The sequence below is a fragment of the Sinohyriopsis cumingii genome, chromosome 3, assembly GCF_028554795.1.
Source record: "Sinohyriopsis cumingii isolate HCF-2022 chromosome 3, ASM2855479v2, whole genome shotgun sequence".
Lineage (NCBI taxonomy): Eukaryota > Metazoa > Mollusca > Bivalvia > Unionida > Unionidae > Sinohyriopsis > Sinohyriopsis cumingii.
In genome coordinates this window covers 65,669,389-65,695,510 of record NC_142963.1, presented here as the reverse complement: position 1 = coordinate 65,695,510, position 26,122 = coordinate 65,669,389, and the positions used below count along the sequence as shown (strand labels likewise).

The 26,122-nt window shown below is 35.7% G+C and overlaps 1 protein-coding gene across 1 annotated transcript in view; it reads right to left on the bottom strand.

Moving 5' to 3' along the window:
• The window catches only part of LOC149803008 (exportin-6-like), a 142,767-nt gene that overhangs the window by 80,134 nt on the left and 36,511 nt on the right, over positions 1-26,122 (bottom strand). Inside the window, exons 5-9 of the mRNA XM_089952548.1 lie at positions 19,989-20,148; positions 12,980-13,117; positions 11,769-12,207; positions 10,415-10,541; positions 2,080-2,189 (exon numbers count right to left, since the gene is read on the bottom strand). Of these exons, the coding sequence (XP_089808674.1) occupies positions 2,080-2,189; positions 10,415-10,541; positions 11,769-12,207; positions 12,980-13,117; positions 19,989-20,148 (974 nt within the window). The remainder of the gene's footprint in view (positions 1-2,079; positions 2,190-10,414; positions 10,542-11,768; positions 12,208-12,979; positions 13,118-19,988; positions 20,149-26,122) is intronic.

Below are 26,122 nucleotides of genomic sequence, written 5' to 3'. Positions count from 1 at the left end.
AGGTTCATAACTCCAGATACTGGACCACATTAGCTTCCACTCCACTAGTGAAAGCTCTCATTCTTCTAAGTGGGACAATCCTGGATCATTCACTTTCCTTAGCTCATCTTGGATCACTGACCTTTTCATAGCTGGGTCAGCTTCCTTCCAGTGCTGGGTGTGAAATGCTCCCAGACCTTGATTTCCTACAATGCCCTCGTGCTAGAGTCTACTTTCTGCTAACTGAACTGCATGTCAAATTGACGACTACCTTCCAGTCCTGACTTCATTGCCTGCTGCTGCAGAGATCTTATTCTGGGTGTGTTTCTGATCATAAGTACCCTTCCACTGAACTCTTCAACCACTGATGTGAATAATACCTGGAGCATTCCAGACCTGGTCGAGAGCCCAGCATCTGTGAATGATGGTGGGACTCCAAGCCATCTATGCAGATACTTGCACAATGTTTTCTTCAAGCTGCCACAGTCATTGTTACTAACTCATATAGCATCAATTGCCAGACCAGACTAAACAGTAGTCTAAGCTGATATATGCATAACTTAAATTTTTCACGAAACCCTGATATGTCAATCTTCAGCATACCTTCTTCTGTTTTTCAGCAGTTTCATACTGTTTGTGTCTGTCTTTCAGTGTCCTATCAATCCAGTGGACACCCTATTAGCAGGGTTGCCAAGTGCTTCAAGTATGACTTGGAGAGCTAGATATAAACAAGTCATTTAAATGTAATAATAGGGTTGCAGTAATCTAGATGTGAAGCAGTCCCTTTAAAAAAGAACGACATGGAGATGCATCCTGCCACCCATAAAGAGCAACCTGTTACCCTTAGAGTGTACCCTTTTGCCCTGATAGTAAAAATTCTCTTTTGAAAGTTCAATCACAAAATTTTAAAGCCAAGTTTCTCCAAACAAATCATCATTTCATCAATATCCACTGTTTCTTTCAACATCATGCACCACTGTTTTAAAACAAAAAGTTACACATTTTTGTAATTGTTCTACAGCAAAATGGCAAGAAATGCTAACAGCAATGATTTGTGATTTCCAACAAATAATTAGTTTTTACCTCAAAACTGTTATTATTCTAAATAAAGTGCTCTCATGGAAAAACTGTATTCTGCCTTATTTGACAATCCAATAACTGGATTGATATGGCAGAGTTAATCTCCTTGATATGTAATGAAATACCAATTTTCAAAAGTGTTGGTGTAATAGATTTTATGACATGAAAACACAAAAGTTGCTCAGGCTTAAAGTTAGGTCACTGTCCCTAGTTTTGGTATCATTGAATTAATCTCTTTGAGATGAATCTACATACCAAGTAAATGAGTAAGCAAACAAGGATCCAGGATATTGATGGTGTAATGAATGAACAGCTGAAAATAAACAGTCATTCAGGTGTGAAAATTAGGTCAGAGTAATCTAGTGTGGGTATAGTGTATGGATGAGTTACTCTCAATGACGTGCGTCCACATAACAAATTTCAAGAGACACAATATATGGTAAAACTGTTTCCAAGATTACAAGGGTGTAACAGCTGAACATTTCCTAAAATGTCACTGATCTAGTTTGGGTATGGCTAGAATACTTTCAGAGATTCATTCATGTATCAAATCTCATCATGTTAGGTAAATTAGGGGTTCAAGATAATGAAGGTGCAACAAAAGAAATGAACAAAAGCACTAAATACACTAACAAATGAAACAAAATGCAATATAAACTTGGACATTAATAGGGAAAGAAAAGGATAGTGTTGCATTACAATTTTGCAGGGTAGAAATCTAATACTAAATGTATTTATCAAGCTTGTTAATGCTACAAGAAACAGTGTTGGGGAAATAGTGATAGATGATAAACCCATAAAGATAATCATTGGAGTCTATAAAGTAGTTCACTGAAATGAATCTTTGTGAGCTGAGAGCAATACTCCTCCTAATAAATATAACCATCTAATTTCATGACTACATATGGAGGTGAACTGCTGAATAAAATTAATGTCTACATGATGACATTAACTATGACATGAACACTCTAACTGTTGGAGTATTTCAAAAAAAGAAAACAATTAGTGACACCAACTGACCTCAACACTATGGCCTGTGCATCTGTCATCCTGTCCTTCATTTTGGTATGAAGATAGTCTAGAAAGATTGTCCAGATATCTAAACAATTATATAACCCTTCATTGGTAGGCTGCAATGGTGAAGAAAATAATGAAAAAAATCTTTCAAAGTTTACAAGCTATGAAAGCATTATAAAAAAGAGGAAGATAATCAAGGTGCATATTATATTAACTCTAGCAAAAGTTTTACAAGGAAAAAATTAAATCTTGTTAAGTTGTAAACATTTAAAAACATTCAATTTGTCTTTAACATTTGATTCTGCACAAATAAAAAGAAAGTAAACTTTTTGGTAATTATGCTTCTCCAATAATACATATCTGACCACATTACATTAGGTCAGCATTCTGCTACCTCTGAATCCAGCCCTCCCAGAAAGATGAAAAAGGCCTTTATATACGTTGTACTGACAAAGGGAAGTAACTCTTACAGGGTAACTCCTCTTTCTACAAATTTTGGCCACTGTTATACCTTAATGAATGTTTGCAATGTGGAGAAGGGCTGGAGGGATTATTCTGTAATGTGATCAGGTATTATCAGAGAAACATAATTTTATAAAATATTTGCTTTCTCCATCAAATATATTACCTGATCACGTTACATTAGGGTAATAGGTAAGAGAGAGATTGCTGAACATCCTACCTTTCAGCTGTGTCACCCAGGAAGAGCATGATTGCGCTACTGTTATGTATATCATACTGTGTTTGCCTTTTTCCAAGATTATAGATTGAAAAGATCTTTTGTAATCAATTACAATAGCTACTTTTTGTTCAAGACTGTGGATTATATTTTAAGATAATTACTACTTTTAGGTAAACATACTTACTTGGATTTGAGTTCAGGAATTGGTTTTCCAATTAGAAAAACATGGTTTACTTGATCTCTGCCAGGCAATTTGCCGAAATTTTAGTGATAGACCTAACCTTGTTTACAACTCTGAATGTTCTAGAAATCTGCTTTTGATCCTCATCCTGGTCCTCTTATTATGTCTTAGGTTTTTATATTAAGGTTGTTTACATCAGAATTGTTTACTCCCATTGCAACATCTGTGTAGTAGAATCAGTGTTTTGGTTGTGTTCAGTCATAATTTTAGAGGATCTGATTAATTAAATTATTCATCTTAAATTACAAAGTGCTCATTGATCCTTTTGGACTAAATCACTATTCTGGGATTATTGTGAATTCATTCAATGACATTCTGGATTATATTATTGTGATACATCAAGACTGTTAACACATGAAACTATTCCAGGCTACTGCTATATCAACATATTCAAGATTGGAATTCATTTGGAACACCAGTGGAATTCAGTCAGAATATTCTATACTCTTGCACTCTTTATACAAATTTTAGCACTATTTGGGATTTAATTCGCAATACCGTGAATTCTTTTTAAATTTTCACTTTGTATTCCAGAGAAATAAATTACCTGTTGAATTTTATTAAACCTGTTTGTTATCACTCTTTTCTGTTACGTACTTTAAGGCTATAGGGTCACAAGACAACTAAATGGATGAACTTTTCCTATATTTAGTTCAGCACAACATGAGACAATTTATTTATACATATGCACAGAAGATCCCAGTGGGATTCCACACTTAATTACTGTCTTAATGTCAAAAGTTTCCCAGGCAAATCCAGCAAAAGTGGCAAATTCATGTCTCGATTGAAGGTTATGCCTTCATGAATGGGGAGTGGTCATCGTCTGTGCAGTTACCACTAACCCAATGAAATTTTCAGTTTTCTCCCTAGTGAGGCCATTTCATGCAAAAGGAAGCTTGAGAAGGCAGACTGGGCATGCCATTAAACTGACTCAGCTATGTCCCAGGATAAGACATTTTATTCAAAGCCAGGATCATGGAGGTTGCTCATATTTTCATGACCTGCAATGTTTAATATTTAATTGAGACATTACAGACTCATGGAGACTGTATCTCATGAGCTGAAATTTTCATTATGTACCTGATCCTGTGAGAGTTACAAGTACACTGATTTAACAAAACCTTGTAGACTTTCATCAAGCACTTATATGGTTATGTCTTGCATTCCTGCCTTCGGTGGTAGGAATAGCCTCTTAAAGTTGATGCTGATATTGTCCGTGTATCTCAGGTAACATCTAAGTGTACATAAAGTGTCCTATGGTTTTACTTCTCTCGATAGATTGATCAAGGAGCAGGAACAAATAGTTATTTTTGACTGAATAGTGACAAAATGCTGTTTTTAGGAAGAAACCAGGTTGTGTCATTAGAACAAATGAAACGTCAGAATAGAACTGCATGTAGTTCAGAATTTTCGGATATCAATGTAGTTTACATACTCTCAAGCTATGTATGATAGCTGCTTCAGTGAGGATGTGATGTGATGTGTTTTAGATTTTTAACGTAGCTTGAACAATTTTTCAGTCATATCACTACGATGTCTGCCTTGTGGCAGTTTATAGTGATGTCTAGCACTGGGGCATCATGCCACACACATGAAGCATGATGTCCCATCCAGTCACATCATCTTGATACCAGGCTGACCAGTCCTAACACTAACCTCTTAATGCTGAGCACCAAGCGTAGCAGCTGTTAGTACCAATTTTGTAAGTCTTTGGTATGACTTGGCCTGGTATCAAACCCATGACCTCTTGTATCCGAGGCAGACACTTTAATCACTAGGCCACCAGAGCAGTCGCTTCAGTGAGGAGGGGAAGACAATAGTTCAAACTTACACCAGTGAGCATGGTCAGGATATTTCAAAACTGGACTGCAAGTCAGAGATTCCTTGTTGTGGCCAGCATTGTCTCTTCCATGAACATGTCTCAGGTGGATAATATCCCTTGATTGTGATGAGGGATAGCATATTATTTTCAAAGAGAAAGAGAAAGAAATAAGCCATGAGGGAATGGGTGCTGAAAATAGTGTGATATCACTGATGTGACACCAGTCATTGATAACACAAGATTTCCTCTTGCATGTACTCAAAAAGGAGGATCTTAGCTATTGTGACTGAAGCTCCAAAGTCCTTTTCCTTCAGGACATCCTTTAAGGGAGTCAGGAACAAAGGACATAATTCTCTGGCCATGGATGAAATAGTGGTAACCTCAACTGCTTGAGAAATCAAATATAAAGGATGTTTCATCTTAGTGGAGTAATCAGAGCTATTGCAGTCTATGCCTCATTACTCGTACAACTTCATGATCAAAACTGATGGAGGAAAGGTGCAAGCCTACCTCCCTGCTGATTGAAAAAGCATCAACAGCCCATGCTTCTGGGGTCAGGAAAAAAATAGAAAGGTCAAGCATCGACACAGCACCTAAATGGCACAGACCCAATGAAAGGCTCCTGGAGAGACAACTCTGTATTAATAAGCACTTCTGTGTGAACTGTTTTAAATTCTGATCTTCATCAATTAAAATACCCATAAAAAGTCTGAAGGTTAAAAATACACAAAACAATGTACAATAAATTACTCCAAAGTCATTTCTATGCAATTATTTGTGTTCCTATTGTAAACATTTACATCTTCATTGTGAATTATTATTTATTTTCTTCAAAATATTTTATAATTTCCATGCAAATCAGTAAGTCTAGTGTTTGATGGCACATCAGCATCATTGTAATTCCAATTTACTTCCTACCTGTCAACATGTCAGCACATTTCATCAACAAAGCATTCACTTTTAGGTAACTCAAGTTTTCTTTCATTAGCCTCTTCACTGCAATGGAATACATAGATCCATCTTTGCTAGTAAAATATTCATCGATTCCTTGTACAGTAATATAGGGTATAGTGTCATAGCAGGTCATGCCAGTGATCTGAGTTCCTTTTAATAATCCTTTTTTTCTTCAATTAACTTCCAATGGGCGATTTTAATCTGGGAGTTGCAAATCATAGAAAAAGGTGGGCAAAGATTGTTATTATTGTGGTGTAAGGTGTTTGTAAAGATCAGGCCTCACAAAACACTACCTGGAAAAGTAGTCTGCAGAATTTACCAATGTATAAAAAGTATTCAAATTTATTATGCGACAGTTTATACCCAATTAGAGTACAAAAAATTCAGAATGATTTATAACAATTCAAATTTCATGTTATTAATGTTTCTTTCTATTTTCAAAACAGCAGCCATATCTGATGACAGAATTTGGTCAATCTCTGGTAAGTAATTTCTGAGAAGTGGCTGAATTTTTTTTCATTTCTACTAATGGCAACTAGATTTGACAGTGGATTGGCATTTGGACAAATCTCAAAGCCTCTTATGCTAGGATCGTACATGCCTACACCACCAAGAGGTATAAGTGAAATTATTGCTAATATAAGTGGCAAAAAAGTGTAATTTAGGCATGAAAACATATAATCTATATATTACATGCCCAATTACAGAATGGTGTATGAAAAATGTAAATTGATTTTTGCTACTTTTTTCTCAGCTGGTCAATATTCTTGTCACAAATGGGCAAATTCCACGTGGAATAAACCAAAAGGATGGTATGACGAGGTTTGAGAGATGGGGATCACACATTCGACGTCATTTTGAAGTTTAGATAAATAATGACCTATGACTATTTCTTCTGCCCCTCCTTATAGAGGGAGGTCTCCCTTAAAAATTAAATCATTTCATCATCTCACCTTAAATTGTACATGGGAACAAATACAGAATTTCTCTTTTTTATGCAAGATATTTAACCCATGAATGAGGATGCTGATGGAATAAATGAAATTCGCATAGAGTGAGCTATGGGGCAGATTTAAAACTGCTGAAGTTTATCACCTTGTGTAAGTTAAAACAATTGTAGAATAGGACTGGGTGTTGTCAATAGTTTTCCTTCTTCACTAACAAATACAAGTACCTGTGGCTGCAGCAGTCTATTGCATCTGCAGGAAGTAAAATGAGGCTGGTATTCAACCATATTCCCATGCCTGAATTTGTTCTAGATGAGATTTTCTTTGCATGAGGAAATTGCATTATTTCTTCTGCTTTGAAGGTAACATTGTAATGTCTTCCATGTGTAACTGAGACACAAAATTCGTAATGTTTTCAAATCATTCATGTTGTACAAAACAAAATTAACTGGAGCCACCATTAAATGGCCTAAAACACTGGATAAAACTCTGCAACCAGCAGGTAGTCTGTTTGAAAGTATTGTTGTTATCTTCTCATCCATGAGAATTGCATATAAATATATGATGACTATATGTCTATCTGTAGTCTGCATACTGGAAATAGGACCTGAATATCAACATACATGAAAAGACACCACCTACCTTCCAAAGATGGAAAGAAGATCAAGTTCATATGTGTGTTGATATGTATCATATCACAGGCTGCATATCGTAAATTGTATCGATATATGGCACAGGTGTGTCGTTTCACCCCTTGTGGAGGCCATTCTGAAGTAGTGAACACCCTATAAATGTCCTCAACAGTGGCTTGAAAGCTAAACTTCAATCCATTCCATGGCTGGACCTGAGTAAAATGTGAAGGATTGTGGATTGAAGGAGTTCCATCAAAATCACAGTGTGTTGAGGCACAACTGGGTCTACTTGCAGCTCTAGAGAAGACATACCAGGTGCCATGAAGACTCGATTCCATTCCTATGAAAACATCACTAGCTCTCCTCATGGACAAGCAGTGAACATATGGAAAGTCCAGCACTACTGGCTGGTTTGTCTGGCAAATGGTTGGCCTGGAAGCTGGCAGTATAGAAGACAGTCCGGCTATCATTGGTACCAGCCATTCCAAGGCCCTGGTTGGAGAGACAGATTTCTCACTGACATTTCAGTCTTAGAAAGGGCCTGTCAATGACAGTACAGTTAGATGGACAGATCTGTCACTAACATCCCCGTAAATCAGTTGGCTGGATAATACAACAAAAAGGTCCTCCAGTTGGAATGGCTGGTTGGAAGGTGACAGTGCATTTTTATTATACAATAGATCTGGTATAAACCCCATGCATCTGGACTTATATGTCCAAAGACCATGCTAGGACATGCGGCAGGACTTATGCTGACTGGATTGCCTAAAATTAGGGAACACTGCTCCAATGAGTCAGGAGCTGGCTGGGCTTTATTCTCAAAAGGTCTTTCATGCTGGACGGTCAGTGACAGCTAGAAACTGTGCAATGGTACAAGGAGGTGGATCCAATTGATCCAATGCAAAACCCATGCACCCTGACTTATAGGCCTAAAGGCCATGCTTGGACATGTGGGGGGCTCTTATGCTCACCGGGCTGCCTAAAATTAGGGAATACTCCCAAATAAGTTGATATTGCCAACAACGAACTGAAGATTCTTTTCCTTTACTTATTCCATCTTTCCTTCCCTTCAATGCCAAATGGACTATGGCTTTTAACGTGCATTTAATGTAATATGAAAACAAAGTCATATGGACAGCGTTCTTTTGCATACCAGGGCCCAGCAATGTGGAATGAATTGCCCACTGAACTTAGACACAAAGACACAGTGATCCCATTCAAGAGTGCTCTCAAAACTCACTTATTTCGACTGCAAGAACAAACTTAAAGACCTAAAATGTTTCCTACCTTAAATATTTTCAGCATGTTTTTATGTTTGTTTTTTGTAATCATATCATTAGATGTTTTTTATGTGATAGATGTTGTCTAATGTTGTAAAGTCCTTAGAGCTTCTAAAGGTTAGGTGCTATACAAAGTCCTCATTATTATTATCATTGTTTCAGGCATTTAGTATACATTTCTCATGAAACGACACAAGAGAACAAAGCATAGATTAGCAAATCTGAATGTGACTAACCAGCTAAAAGGATAGCCCATACTTCTATGTATTACAGACGCTGCTTATTTTATAAAGTGTATCCTTAGTATAAACAAAACAAGAGTCATGGTAGACTTCCATGTTCTGAAATTGCATAAATAGCATTCAAATGACATTGCTGAAATGACACAAGAAGAGAAAGCAAAGGACAAATGAGTAATTCATCAAGTTACTAACTTGCTAATATAAATATATTCCATTGCTAATGAAGGAATAAAAAAAGTTAGTATCACATTCAAAACTTATAGACTATGCTTTGAACATATGTATTTCAAGTATTTAGTTTGACCATTCTACTGAAACTACACAAGAGGATAAAAACAAAGATTAAATTAGCAATGCAGCATGTTAAAAACTTGCTAAAACAATCTCTGTTACAAATGGAGTAAGCAAAAAAAAAGTTGAAGTCATGTTAACTCGTAATGACCCTGCAGAGGTCAACAATAGTGTGATGTGACATGGACTAAAAGAACAAAGTCCTTAAAGGTAACAAAGTCACTCAAATTTGGCAGATATTATAAAAAGACTGTATACAACCTGCAGCAGGATCATTAATCCACACAACAAATCCAAAAGGAATGTTTGATGAGTCAATCAGAACACAAAAATGGCTTAGACTGTCAGAGGATAAACTGGACAATGTTATCCAATACAGCTACGAAGCTAAAAACTAGCAACACCTGGCAGTGTCGAGGGGAGGTAATGGCCAAGAGTTGTTGCCCTTAGTCTATTGAACTAGAAAAAGACTATTTTCATCTTTTAGTAGGGCTGGATTCATGAGGTAGTAGGCTAATATTCCCAAGATAATGTGATTGGAGAATGTATACAAAGGAGAATCTGAAAACCCATCCTGCTAAGTTGCTCTGGCAAATTTAATCAAATCTGGTCTAGTGTTGTTTTTTTATAAACTTCAACCAGCATTAGCCAGGTAAGCTAATAATGAGTAGTTGCAGCAGTAGCAGCAGCAGCAGTATAGCATTAGTATATACCCATTTCTTTAAAATAATAGTCCCTACTTGCAATAGCTGACCATGGTGGGGGGGAGTACTGTATAATATTACATAACCCAATGGGTGTGATACATGGCTAACTGAGAGATGGGGAAAGTTTACTGAGACAAGACAAAAAATTTTATCTGACACTGGTATGTTTGCTTAGTAGAAATACTGATTTGTGTGAAAAGATCAACACTTAAAATAATTAGATACTCTAAAGATAAAATATACATTTCAAATTACATATCAAGATGAATTTGTAGGTCTCATAAAAGCATGGCTGCCTAGGTGAGTCCTTTGGAATGGCACTTAGCTCCCATCTATTGGGCACGATACTGTCAATCATGTTTTAAAAATACTGTCCTTGGGAACTCTCTAAAAGCATGTAACTCAAAGCAGGGCTCATTAAGATGAAACTGCAAAAATAATTTAAGTCATCATTTCTGTAGAGAGGACATTCAAAATGCTTGTTTTCAAGCATATATCACAATGCATATAACTACGAGTTCAGCAAGTTGTTTTCCTTACCTGTCTGAATGTATATTTAAATAACAGGGCAAGAAATTCCAATACTGGAAAGTTTGCATTTGATTCAAATCTTCTTAGGTGAATACTGACAAACAGTCGTAAAAAGTCTGTAAATTTTTCAACATATCTGTAAAAGAAATGTAATCACTGTGTTAGTGTAATGGTGAGGAGCATCTTCTGTTTAAATTATCCTGTATCCTTATAAGTACTACAAAATGTGATCAAATGAGTTCCTCTCAGGTTCAGAATAAGAGTTATGTTTATTTATTGTACAGTGTAAATTTTCATTTGTGCAAATTGATACTAATTTGTGGGAATTTTCGCATCACCACATTCCAAGTACACAAATTTGTACAAATTTTGTGCAAATTACACAATCACATGCCATCTCTGCTACCATCAATGAGACTTATGACAAGCACATTAAGGATTAACAGTTTAAAATTCTGTATATTGTGCAGAGTACAGTTGTATATGTGTGACTTCTTGCATATCACTGCTCTAGAAGTTTGCAAATTCATACAAAGTTTGCGTGATTCCCACATTTGCACACCCTGACAGCATCTCTACATAGGGTAATTTTACAGTAAAATAATGATAATGTGACCTTGACCTTTTTTTTCCATAGTGAGTGATTTTGTGCATTTTAAAAAGCAAGAGTCCCTTGAATGGATTGATGCTGGACTAGCTAAAAATAATTTACAGGAATTCATGAGACTTTTTTCTTTTTAACTGCTGAAAGTTGAAACTGTCTCTGATTTTCTTGAGCAAAAACATGATATTCAAGCTGGTCACCATTATGGCTACAACAGATGTAAGATCAACATCATTTTCATGTAGGACACGCTAGACATCATAAGAAGTCTTTTTGGGAAAACCCCATGTTAATTTGACCATACATTCAAACAAGAAGCAATATGAATTTCAAGACAGCCACTGGTAATAATGGATATCTAAATGGCACCATTTTCACCTGGGACCAATGAAACCTATGGATTAATGTGTAAAGTTTCATGGCAATCCTCCAAGTAGTCCATGGGGAATAGTGACAACAAACTCTGTTTAAATGGATAACAGATGATGGAAAACAGGTCATCCCCATAGCTCATCTGATTCATGACTATTACTGCTAAAAAATAATTGCATTTAAAATCAATACTTAAATTCATGGATTGGAGACAAAGATCTTTTTTTTTCTCCATGAATGAATTACTAGTTTGTTTATTCTAGAAATGTGTGGTTTGTAACAAGAACTATATCTGCAAGAATTTTTGTACCCTATATATTTCAATAGATACATAACATACGAATTCCAGAAACATGAAACTATAATAATTGCAACATAAAAACCAACCTTTCATCTAGTTCAGTAAGCCTATTCCCACTAGAATTGGTACTACTGTCTTTTGTCAGTTTTTGTAACAGATAAAATGTCTGCTGAAACATCTGCAACAGGTAATCCTCGAATTCTTGTGGAACACAATTTTTGGACAACAGTTCATTTATGCAGTTCATTGCCAAAATGCCTAATTCATGCAAACTGCTGCTGAAATTTGCAGTGGTGGTACTGGCTGATCTGTTACCATGACTCTCACACCCAAAGCCAGCAAAGTGGAAAATTGTGCTGAGAAGTGCTGGAGTTATAGTAGCTGAAAGAGGGATCCAACTGAAGTAATGAGACAAACAGCTGAGGGCCAACACACACAACTGCTGTGACGATGGGTCCAGTGGAGGCAGTGCTTCAACCTGTACCCACTTCCCTGGAGATTTGAACATGTCTCCCAGAAGTGAATCTGAAACAGAAGATACTAAAAATGTTTGCTTTGCAAAACTGCTAAAGAGACACACAAAATGAACCTAGCATATAGATTAGTCCATATGCAGTGATTACTTTTAAATTACCTAAATATACAGCTCAATTATAAAAAAACAAAACAATTCAAATTGTATCATTAATGAGGCGTTGTTTGTGGATCCATTCCTCTATTTAACACAATTATGCTGATTGTTAAATTAGCCCACACCCAATTTTACAGTAAAACATGTCCTGGAAGACCACATAATAAGCCAACAAAAGGCAGTCTCTCAAGAAAGGTGGTCTACCATAATATGTCTGTGCAAGAGAATAAATTTTCAATGTCAAAATTCAAATGGATTTAAGAAGAAAAAACACTTACAATCACTGTTCATCTATTTCATTGTTTAATATAGTGTTCTTGTTAAAATACTCCATGCAGTCATCAGAAAATAATTTTATAAATCAATAAAGTCTTTTATCTCAAATGAGCATTTGCATTTATAGCTAAAGTGTGTTAAAATATAAAAATGAAAAATTAACTAAATTTATATTTACTTATCCTATTTATGAATCAAGTCCAATATATTAGTTGCATATATATATATATATATATATATATATATATATATATATATATATATATATATATATATACATACATACATACATACACAGAGCATTTGACATTTTGAACTCAAAATAAAAAGGAGGATGGGATGTCTTTCCAGCCGGACAATTGTACCCTACATCCTGACAGAAAATCATACCTGACTTTAGTGGTGATGAGGAGAACAACATGACTGAGGATGGTCGCTGACCAGTACGCCTTTCTCCCTGAGTTGGGGAAGGAGGTGGGGTAGCAGCCACTAGATGATGGTGCTTCTCAAGCACAGATTCTAAAATATCTACAAGAGAGAAAACAAAGTAAGCAATCCAACCTCCCATAAGATTCAACTTTCATCAATTGCCACCTCCCATTTAAGATAAGGGTTTTCTGCAGTATTTTTCTCCTTCAATCACCAGAAATACAACCTCTAACCCACTGACAGTACAAAATAAAGTTTCTTGAGAATACTGTTCCAGTGACAAAACAAAACTTAAGTTTAACGATGTCATCATTCATATCTGTACTTTGATTTTTTCCATTAATTCCACAAGCATTTCAAAATGTTTAGAAAGCCACAAACAACGACCACAGTCACCCATACATAATGTCATACTTACCAGAACATGTGTCATGCTAACAACCTGGTTTATGACTTCCAAGCTCCCCACCACATTGTTGTATTCATAAACAAGACTAACTCAAAGGGACTGACTCTAATGTCCAAAAAGAATTTCCAGGAATTCCATTTTATACCACTTCTTCTTGAGCAATAAGATTTTCAGATTAGCCATTGTAACAGTAATATGGAATGCAAGATTTGCACCATTTTCATTAAGGACAAACCAGACACCAGTAGAAGGCTAGTGGTGTATACCCCATGTTGATATGACTATCCATTCAAGAGAATCAGTAACAAGAATTTCAATATATTCATTGTGGCAGCCACATTTTCATCAAAGGCCAACTAGATATCCTAATAAATCTACTGGTGAAAACCACAGGTTGATATGACCTTCATGTTTGAAAGAGTACCAATGACAATATTTTCAAAATAACTGCTAAGGTGGCTATACTGGATGTCAAATTAGCACAAATTTTATTTAGTACCAGTTAGACATCATAAGAAGTCTTTTGGTGAAAACAATATTGATATGACTTTCCATCTAGGAGGAACAGCAACATGATTTTCAAGATGGTGGTTGTGTTGGTCATAATGGATGTCACATTGGCATCATTTCTATTTAGGACCATCTAGACACCAAAAGAAGTCTTTTTGTGAAACTCCAATTGACCAATCTCACTGCTACTGGTTTCTAATGAGCTGTCTTAATTTTCTCTGTAGAATATCCTTCTGTACCTGAGATAATATAGAAGTTTTCAAAAACAGTCCTCCATATTAGCAAATTCCTCCAAATGTCATGCCATTCATAAGTGGTTCCATTGATGACTGTATGTCTTACTCACCCTACACATTCTCCTGATTCATATCATTAATCCTGCTAGAAATACCATGGCAACCACCAATGAATGGCATATCTAGAGACTGCATCTCACACAGACATAATCCACGTAATGCCATTAAGTTTTCTAGCTACCTCAGATTCTGTAGAGGATTCATCCTTTTTGCAAATATGGTGACATGTTTCTTCTGATAGTTTATGTTTACAACCTAAATGTTCACATAACAAGGTCTTCGTTTTCATGTGGTATTATCTTTTTAAAAGATTTTTAATATGGCTGCTATGGCTGCCTTAATTGATATCTGGTATCCATTTAGCCAGGGTTTTTGAAAATCAATTTCACTGAGAACCAGCTAGAACCTGAGATGAATCTGTTTGTAAAATTATATGGCATTCCTCCAACTAGTTTAGGAGAAATAGTGATAAGAAACTTTTGCTAACAGAGGAATGGATATTGGACACTGGACAACATGACATCACATAAGCTTTCCAGGTCTATGACCAGTAGAAATAAAACGACGATTTCCAGTCAATCTCAAAAAAGCACAATAAAGACTTTACCTTTATTGACATTTCAATATAAGCCCATAATCAGTTGCCTGTATAACAAGTAAACAATCATGCTTGGTGCTCATGCAAACTATCACCACTGGGCAGTTTATATAGATAAATGTCAGGCTACTGAAAGGTAAATCTGCTCAGAAATAAACAACCACCACTCACAGATTACTCAGCTAAATGACAATAGCTCTGATGATTTATGTTGCAAGCCCTTTCAGCATTACTGTGGTTAAATCCATTATGTTAATCTGCATAGATAAAGTACACGAAATGGAAAAACTAATTTTGTTTTAAGTTATTAAAGGGATCAACCATTTAATTTTCTGGGAAAAGGCTTGGGATTTTTTGGAGAAAAAAAACTCTGGCTCCCTAACAGCTTCCAAAAAATACTTTTCTCATATTTTTTGAGAAAAGGAACCAATTAAGCCCATTATATTGGCGGATAAATTTAAATTATTTTGATGGTAAAAGAGAAAAATATCCTGGTTTGAAAATGAAAGAGGTGTATTTATGGAACAAAAGTTATTACATTTCATTGATTTCAATGGGATGTTGAAGCCATTTTTATTAAAGATTATTGTCCAGTTCATGTTCAACAGTTATGTTTCTTTGAAGTCAGATTTTACCCTGCAAACCTCCACACAGTGGGGATGGGTGGATTCTGAGACTCAGAAAGTGTCTTGAAGGTTAGTGCAGCACACATCCCCAAAAAGTGATATTGCTCAATTAAGAACAAGTTTATCTACACATATAAGTCTATAAATGACTGAAAATTCAAATGTGAACAAAAGAAGAAAAAAATTCACATGGTTTTCTTTCTAAACATTTTTTTTTTTACCTCAAGACAACATATTTTTTCAATATAATGGTCTTAATTAGTTGTATTTTCTTACAATTCAGAGCAAGAATATTTTTTAAAGCTATTTAGAAGCCAGAAATTTTGTTTCCAAAAAAGCCCAGACACACTTCCCCCTTAAATATTTTTAAAAATAGTCTGTCTGTAAGCCTTGTCAAATATCATTACCACACAATCATATAATCATAAATACACTGACTTTAAGTCAAATTTGCAATTACAAAAATGAACAAGTTTCTGTTGTTACAATGTGTTGAGCAGTGCAATGCTTTCTTAATTTTCTATTCTCAACAGGTCAGTAAAGGGTTTGAAGATGATACTAGTACAGCAGTCCCCCTCTTGAACGGCGTCCCTGCTCCTTACAGCCAGAATCTGTTGGCACCGACAAGTTTGTGTTCAAAAGTACCCCTCACGAAAGGCCACCTGGTTAACACAACCAGCAGCCAGCATATTAGTGCAATAATATAAAATTTACCCCTCACAAGCAGCCACATTTTATTTAATATGTATCCAGAACCAGTATTTTATTCATAACGTATGTTAAGTAATCTGATTTCTGTTTCCCCGATGTCAGGTTTTCGTTACTGAAAGAAGTGTTGACTAAAGTACATGTACCACTAAGGTTAATATTATATAATTTACGCCTTACAAGAAGCCACATTTATTCCATAAAGCCGATAAAGACTTAAATTTTAATCCATACAAAAGGGTAAGTACATGTAATCCAATTAGCCTTACTGCTGTGTTATCAAGTTAAGATTACAATTATTGAACAGCAGTAACAGCTGAGAAGTGGCAGTATCAATGTACAATACACAAGTCAGCAGGAAAATGGTTTGATAGCCTTTATGGCTTCCCTTAGAAAGATGTTGAGCTTGTTCACTTTGATAATTAGTGGCTATTACTACTGACAATAATTGTCAAAATTACAAATCCTAACGGCCGCAAGGTCAAATCTGCGTGATGTTAATGGTGCCGTTTTGGCTTCTCTCACTTAGTGTAAAGAAATGTATAAATGCAATAGGGTACCAGACTGTGACTAACGAATCACGTGACAAGATCACTTCCTTTAAAAACACACTGCAATTTGTTTGGATGCATAAAAAATTGTTTTATCAGTACTGTAGTTGGCAACATGAATAACTTACTGCAAAAAAGATCAACATGTCATTGAGGAAAAGAAAAATTCTCAGTTTAGAAGAGAAAGTGAAATTAATTCAACTGACCGGGGGGGGGGGGGGGGGAGGATCCATGCAGAAAACTAATGTCGGAAAGACTCACATAACAATATCGTGAAAGATAAGGAAACAATTGTGCAGAAGTGGGAAGGTGAAATGGACAGAAAAAGGAAGATTGTTTGAGACAGGAGATGTTTGTATCCTGATTTGAATGACAAAAAAAAGCAACAATTCTGTCAGTTGAATTGGGATATGACGACTTTACCGCAAGTAACAGATGGTTGCACAGATTTTATGTGCGACACAATATTAAGTGTTCTGTCCTTAGTGGAGAATCAGCTGATATTAACAATGAAGACTGGAACAAAAGACTAAACGATATATGCAGGGGATATGACAGCAAGGATATTTTTAATTGTGACGAGTTTGGTTTTTAGACTGTTACCAACAAAGTGACAGATGATGTGATTTGTAACATAATTATAAAGACAGTTTTAAAACTATATCAATGGTTATTCATAACATCCTTTGGAAAACGATGAAACAGTTTGTTTTACATTTATTTACATTTATTTCACAACATGCATGTGATTTTTTAATGAAAATATTAAATATTTTAAAATTAAATGTACTTGTGACTTTCTTCATATGTATTTACTATTCGCATTTGTCATCCCCCTCTAGAAAGGCCACCCTCATTATAAGGCCACTTCCCTGCTGCAATAGGGGTGGCCTCATAAGAGGGGGACTACTGTATCATTAAAGTTCAACTCTGCATGGACAGACTGGATGATATTGATGTTTAAACTTGCACAAAGACTTTGCTGAATTTTATCAGCATAGAAAATGATTTATTTGTATCTGCACTGCTGTGAAAGAGTATCAAACATGCAATGTCCAAATAAGTTTAAATGTTTAAAACATGTCTGTAACTTCTGGGACGGAGTTCTACATTCGCTGCATTTGTGTAATGTCCCAGAACTAGGTGGTATTACTGTGTTGATACATGTTGTACACTACAGAATGACTAATCTCAATAAAGTGTTTGCTGTGTGTGCAAAGAATAAAATGTTTCCCCTTGATCTGAGGCCAAAAGGTCTAAAATCCAGACACAAAATCACATTCCGACCATGAGTGAATTTTGGGTGAAAAAAAAAAAATGGTCCAAAAATTTAGGTTTTTCCCTCTGTATTTTGTAGTGCAACTAGAACTTCCAGATTATTTGGTATCATTTTAGAGCTATATCTGTCTGCTTTTTTGTAATACCATGCACGTTGGTGTATCTTAAATGACCTTGATGCTGCAGAGCTCAGAAATAGGGTACAGAATCATCACACCTACAGATGGGATTGGGGCCAAATCGGTTCAAGATAATTTGATCTTTTAAAATTTAACACTAATTTTCTTAAACCAAAGTCTATTCATCCTGATTATGAATGCTCTGCATCTTAACTGTCATCAAGAAACTTCCAGACAAAAATTATCAATGTCTATGGTCTTTTACAATGGTGGCCATGTACTAAACTTGGGTCAAGAAATGAACACTTCGAGTGGAATCGTCACAATATACGGTAGTACAAATTTTGTTTATCAATATGTGCAGCTTTCAGTGTGACATCACAGCATGCGATATTCAATCCGGATTGTACTGAATCACACTTTTAGGTTTATTTTGTCCAAAAATGTCTATGCACTTTAACATTGATTTTGTCGTATGCACTTCTTGGGGCATCAAAATAATGACCTTCCAATGGAATGTGATGTTTAAGAATCCAAATGAAGTGAACACTTGCCACTTAAAGGTATGCAGAATCAAATTCTAAAAAATTACACACATTACTGAAATAGAACTGAAAGCCTTCATGACCTGTGTGACTTTTACTACAGCTATGCAGACCTGCCAACCATGACAAGTCCATCTGAGTAAGCCAGCTGATTTTTTCCATAAGATTGACCAGTTTTCAGTAAGGTGTAAAAAGAATATCAATAACTGCTATTTTAAAGATTGAAAACATAATTAAAAGTTTGACGCAGCAACAATAACATTATGTTCAACTGAAAAGTTAGTAGTAAAGTACATGTAGACCTTATTTACCACAAGTGCAGTTGCACAAATTTTAGTTCCAAACCCTATGTAACTCAATGGCTTGTAGCTATCTCTCAACTTGATGTAATTCTTGGAAATTCTTTTTCCATTTCACATTATGATGGCAACCATATCTCGCCCCACGAAGCGTATTCAAACTGGCATGTGATGTCCAATAAACAATTCTGTTTTTTACATCTTTTATTCACAAGAATCTTAACATTCCTTTTTGTTCTTCTGTGTTGATTATTAACAGTATCTAGAGGCTTATTTTCCATTTCGTTTTAAGCATGCATCGCTTTCGGGATGCCATTTTTAAAAAAATTCTATACTCAACAGTTTGATAATGCAGACACTTCACATAAACAAATAGGTACAGTTTATAGCATCTGGGGTGCTGCTGTAAAGTTAGTCTGCTTCCCTAACTAATTTCACTAATTTGAATATGCAGATCCAAATAAAACAGATGAATGAATTATCTGGATTTTTCGGTAACGATCATTTTTCTGTAGTTTTTGCTTGTATGCCTTAAGTCCGTATTTTAAGGGTATTTTTTGTCAAACTTATGGCAAAATCAAAAGAGTTGGCAGGTCTAGCTATGTACAGACAAGGCCAATTACACTGACTTCTGTTCAACTAACCATCCTTTTGATACTATACAGTAATGTAACAATTTACTGTCGTTTTTTCCAAATCTTGTCCAGAATATCACAGTCTGATTAACCAGATGTTTTAGATAAGAAGTTTGTTTTCACCAGCATATCCCATTTATACAGCATATCCCATTTATACTATTCAGTGATACAACAGTTTATTTGAGACCATCAAAATCTTATCCAGAATAACAGAGTCTGGTTTATGAGATGATTTTTAGATGTGAAGTTTGCACTAAATTAAAGAGAAATGACTGAATACAAAAGGATGTTTTAATGATCTGAAAAGGATATTTGCTCATCAATGATATTACTATTTCAAACTCAATACCACAAAAGTACTTTCTAAACAATCAAGGGGGCTTGTATACTGACTGTTGAGTAATCCCAGTATGGTAGGAATCTGCTGTAACAGAAGTTTATGAAGCTCCTCCTTTCTGGCCATACTGAGGTCCTCACGGGGACAAGCCAACTCTTCCGAGGATGTCTGAAGCAGTGTAATTCCAAGAGCAACTGCATCGGACTGCTGAATCAGCTGTAATGTAGATGAGATATATGGTTTAGTCTCCTCAATCCAATTTCTATTCATCTGACTAATAAGATGGTAAGTCACATTGCAAGTCATTCACCTATCAGCAACAACTGTCTCACACCTCTCGGCTGGAAATCGAAACCCACAACCTCCGCATGTGAGGCAGATGCTCTAACCACTAGGCAGTAATGGCAGCCACATATGATGGCAGATTGGTATCATTTATACAAGCTTGAAAGCCTTTCAAATTTAGATGTTCCATTCTAAATGTCTGAAACTGGTTTAAAGGCAGTTTAAAATAGCATGCTGATGGGTGACAAATGCTCGACCATAAGATAGGCTCACATGGTTGTATGGACAAATGAGCTATAAAAACTCTGTACTCATGCAATAGTGAAATAAATACAGTACATATTTAAAGATCTTATTAATGCTTAATCCTAATATACCGTATATACTCGGGTATAAAATGAATAATTTGGGGGAAAAAAAGGCCTGGAAGAAGGTGGGGGGGCTTATCCGCAGGCCAATGTCTAAACTTGACAGTTTTTAGGTATTCGTGTTAACTTTGGTAATGGCTGTAAATCTTGGGACATGAAACAATAATTTTTTCAGTGTCCTAAAACATAGGCATGTAAAAAAGTAACTTTCGGTGACCCAGCAATTATTAAACTGTTTTAAAGTACTATGACTAATTTTGTTATTATTTTGCATGTGCATATTTTCTGATTTCTCCAACATGAAATTAAATAAAGGTAAATACAGACTACATAACTTGCAGGCTGGTTGAGTTTACCAGGGAGACCATGCTGAACTATAATGTACAGTACTTAGTCAGTGCAATGCACACATAGTGTCACTTAAATTCAAACAGATGCAGATTTTGCTTCATTCATTGTTTCAACCAAATTGCATTCTTCCAGAAAACAATTTAGCTAGTCCTTAAAAAAATGTTTCATTTACATTGAATCACTTGCTCATGAGTTACTTATATTCAATGACATAAGCGATCTTACAAATTGAGGTAATATTTTAAACAAGTTACACACTTTCAATTGTACAAGGAACATAACCATCATAATTGACATGTTCATGAAGAGTGGTAATAATAAAAGCTAAAATTATCATACAGATCAACTAAGATCAACATCAATCAATTTTAGTTTTGTGTTTTAGCTGAACAAACATCATAACTTTCCACACAATGGAAAGCTTGATGTTTCGGCATCTCCTATGTTGCTAGTTGGCCACTTGTCTTTCATTTTGCGACAGCAGCACCGGCCAGTTAATCATTAAAATCCTGAAGCTGGCTTGTGATGAGGAAATTTTGACCAGTAACTATACCAGTACATCGATGTGTAGTTGCCTTTTATTCCATAATATTAGCACGATTACGATTACGGGGTTTTGTAAAACGGGGTGTAAGGCATACCTATGAACTTTTCACAAGCCAAGTAGGGAGACTGAATTAAAAAAAAATGACAGAGATTGGGACCTAAAATCGGGAGGTTTTTCATGGCATCTTTAAAGCCTTGTTTTCACTAAATATTGATGATCTTCCTGGTCCAATATGCATGAAAAAAGACTCGCTGTTTCTCCCTGTGACATGCCCTATTTTCCCCCAGGACGTGTCCTATTTTCATATTCTGGTCAGCTGTGGTCAAACTGCACAATAGCTAAAGATTAGTCTTAAATAAACAAGCAAGAAAGCCAATGCGACTAATTAAAAATTAATCCTTATCAATGCAACTATTTTTGTGAAAATGATTGGCCCTCAGTCATAATTCAAAGAAACCATGTTTCTACATACACTATTGTGTGTTATGCAAGCACCAGCAAAGGATTCCCAATTTTGTTGAACTAAAGGTACCAAAATAGTCAGCCTCATGGTACCGTACATGTGCCAACTATTTTCCCCATGTTGTATATCTGACCGTATTCCCTTATTGTCAACTTGTACAGCATTTAGCTTTGTTTATTATAAAACATGTATTCTGAATTAGTTTTTTGGGGACACATTTGCTGCATGGTATGTATTTTCATTCCTTCTTTTAATTTATTGATGGTGATATATATGGTATAAAAATGCCAGGTGTTCACTCGTGTAAGTTTCATTTGTGGGAATGGGGCTACAGCATATGGAGTTAGAGCATTCGTAGCGATCATTCTTGGGATTAAAATTAATTGTGGACAATTTTATTGTTGTGTTTTTTTTTGTGTTCTGGTTCATTTTTTTATTTTTTTTATTATTGTAGAGGTAAAAAAAATCATTAATTTATGTGAATAATGTTTAAACATAACATTCTATTTAGTGAAGAAGCGAATTCTTTATAATAATTATTTTGTCACAACAATAATTCACAGGTGATACAACAGAACATGTAGGACTTTTCTGGTTTAGAAGAAATGAAAATCGAAGACATAATGTAATAATCTGGAGTTCTCTGCAAAAATTGGAAGAGATGAAATTGGGAGGTAGGCGTGGAACGACGCCAAAAATCGTTTTCCCCTCCCCCGTGTGAAAATTGACATCAAAGCAAACTACAACTCAGCTTTTACAATATTTGCATAATTTTTGAAGCATTATTTCTGAAACTTTATTATTATTGTATTTTGGAGATATCATTAAAGTGTAGCGCAATGGTGCCCATGATTTGAATCCAAGGGATGTACTTAATTCAGCAAGTAATCAAACATACAATGTACATGGGTGGTACCATTATGTAAATAAGTTCAGTAGCCTAATTGCGAGTGTTGAATTGAACCATACTGTTTGTTCATTGTGTTGTCATATTTTAATCAGTTAGGTATTTACAATTTCAAAGCAAAGTAAAAACATAATTGCCGGTGCACTGACATAAAATGTCCAATGCAATAATGCATAAGCAAACAATAATCGAGTCAAAAGGAAGAGATAGTGTTACAGCAACTCACGACTGCTAAATTCTTGTCATTGTTCAATCAAAATATACACAAATCTAAATTAGGCAAAAACTATAAGAAAACAGAAAACTAAATAAATTACTTTTCAAGCAAGCTTATACCATTTCTTTTTAATAATCATGCAAGCCAACCTTGAGATAAGTATACATGTAATTTTTTTAAGCTGTAAGTTTACCCAAAGAAATGCATCTAGAACTTACCTCATGCATCTAGAGATGTCTTAGAGTTGTAGGTCAGCTTATACATGGGTCATGCACTTTTTAGTGTTTATACCTGTTCAGTTTGGGGGTCGGCATATATACAAACAGGCTTTTATGCGAGTATATACAATATATTACCAACAAGATTCCCTTAAAGGGACTGAAGCTCTACCACCTGAAGAAAATTTTAAGGAATACAAGACAGTTTCTTTTTGACCACTGAGTGTTGAAACTACCTGGCAGCCATATTCAATGTAAAATGCCACTAATATCATTTAGGATCAATCAGACATCACAAGTCCTTTGGTGAACACCATATGTTGATATATGAGTATCTGTTCAGGAGTAGCTGAACAAGATGTTCAAAGATGGCTGTCATGGTGGCCATCATTGATACAAGACCAGCACAATTCCCCATTAGGACCAATTAGACTTTGTAACTAGCCTATTGGTGAAAATTCTATATTGATATGAAATCAATATGGTAATTTGCATCAACCATTGATGCTGATATAACCATCCAACAAGGAGGAGCTGTGACAGCATGATCTCTGAGCAAACCAATTGTTAATATGACAATGACACAACTATTTAAAAAGGAAAAGTAGTCATAAAACAAACTTGTTAAGATGGCTACTACACGGAGATTGCCACCATTTTCATTTAGAACCAACTATGCATCATAAATCTTTTGATGAAAATCCCATTTTGATTTAACATTCCAATCAGGAGTAGTAGCACAATAATGATTTTCAAGATGGCTGCCATGATGGCCACATTGAAGATTAGATTGGCATTATTTTCATTTAGGACCAAACTTGACATCACAAGAACTCTTAGTGAACACAAGATGTTGAAACAGCCATCTGTTTAGCAGAAGTAGTGATAATAAGATTTTCAAGGTAGCCACTGTGGAGGCTATACTGGATATCTTAGTGACACCATATTTGCTTTGTGTGTGTGTGTGTGTGTATGTGTGTGTGTGTTTGTGTGTGTGTGTGTTAAGTTTTATGGCAAGCCTTCAACAACTGGTTTAAGGCAAGTAGTGAAAACGAACGTGTGCTAATGGATAAACAGATGAACCAAAGAGGATGGATAATAACTGTCAAGTGTTGAAACCATCTCTGATATGAAACTTTTTAGTAATTTATGTTTCTCTGAAAATACTTACCCAATCACATTAACATTAGGAAATTAGTCTGTTAACTCCAAATCCAGTACTCCCAGAAAAAGGTCTTTCCATCATTAGTTCAGACAGACAAAAGGAGACAACTCTTACAGATGAACTCCCCTTGTTACCACTAGGTTGCCACCCATATCCCAGATACAACCAGTTTAAGTTTCAGTGAAGCCTATAACAAGATGCTTGCATTGGTGACAAAGGATGGGAGTGACTAACAGTAATATGATTAGGTAAGTACTTTTGGAAAAACATAATTTACAAAGTAATTTTCTTTCTCTGTCAAATACACTGCCCAATCACATTAACATTTGGAGAAGAGGTAAGAAAAGGAAATGCTTGAGCATCCAACCGTAACCCACAACACCCTGTAAGGAGTACAATAATTGCTCTAACAAAAGGATGAACTACTCTTCATGTGAGATTATCAAAACCAAAGATTAAGCATGTTTACAAACATGAAGACGATCACTGTTGGATCCCTCACTGGCTTTTGTCTTACATTTAAAAGTTTTTCTGGTGAATCCAGCAAAAGTTGTAAGGTCCAAACCCAGGTTGAGGTTATGCTGTCATGAATGGAGTATGGTAACTGTTCACAGTTGCCTGACAAGATTCAGCTCTCTTCGTTTGTGAGGCCATGAAAAGAGAAGAGTAGGCAGCCAAATGATTCCATCTTGAACTGAGATGTTGCATTTAAGGTCAGGTCCATGAAAAAGCTCATAATTCATGAGCTGAAATCTTCAAAAGTCATACATGATTCTGTGAGAGTTCTTATATGCTGATATAATAACCCCCTTTAACCAAGTGGTCAGCACTTATGGGGTTGTCTTACTTTCCTGCCTTAACCGGTAGGAACAACCTTTGATGGCTACATGCCTCTGACAGCATCTGTCTCTTTCAAGACTGATGGAGAAGAAAGAGCTAATAGTTATTTGTTGGTTGCTTATCAAAAGTAACCTGTTTTTAGAAACAAAATCAGGTTGTGTTATTTGTAGAAATGAGGCATCAGAATAAAATGTATACATTTCAGATCCATGGACAGTGCATCCAACTCTCTCACCCTGCAAGCTGAAGCTAACAGGAAAAAAGCCTTATACAAAAACTGCTTGAGAAAGCAAGACCCAAGTGAGGTTCCATTCTGAGAACAAGGTGAGTGAGTATAGCCTAGATATATCTGAATTCGACAACAAATCAGAAAGTTCCTTGTTGTTGCTAAAATTGTCTCTTCCATAATGTCTGAACCAGTCTCAGGCTATATACAGAATCCACTGATTTTGACTGAGGCAAGCTTTTCATCTCCAAAAATGGAAAGAAAGTTAGACAATTTGGGGACAGAAGCTGCGAACGGTGTGACATCATTAATATTAGCAAATCAAGCAGAATATTGATCCAGGATATGTCCCATAGAAGATGAGCAATCAGAACTATTTTGTAATCCCTGCCCCATTCCCTCACACAACTGGTTGATAGGGTGTTAGTGACCCATGCCTCTGGGCCCAAACATTGGGGCATAAAAGTGGGTAGTTTGTTGTTCCACTTGTCATGAATAGGACTAGCATCTGTCAGCCCCAGGGGGTACAGGTTTAAAGGAAGATGGACATATGGAGAGACCACTCCGTATGAGCATTCAAGCTGGACACTAAGCCTGACCAGA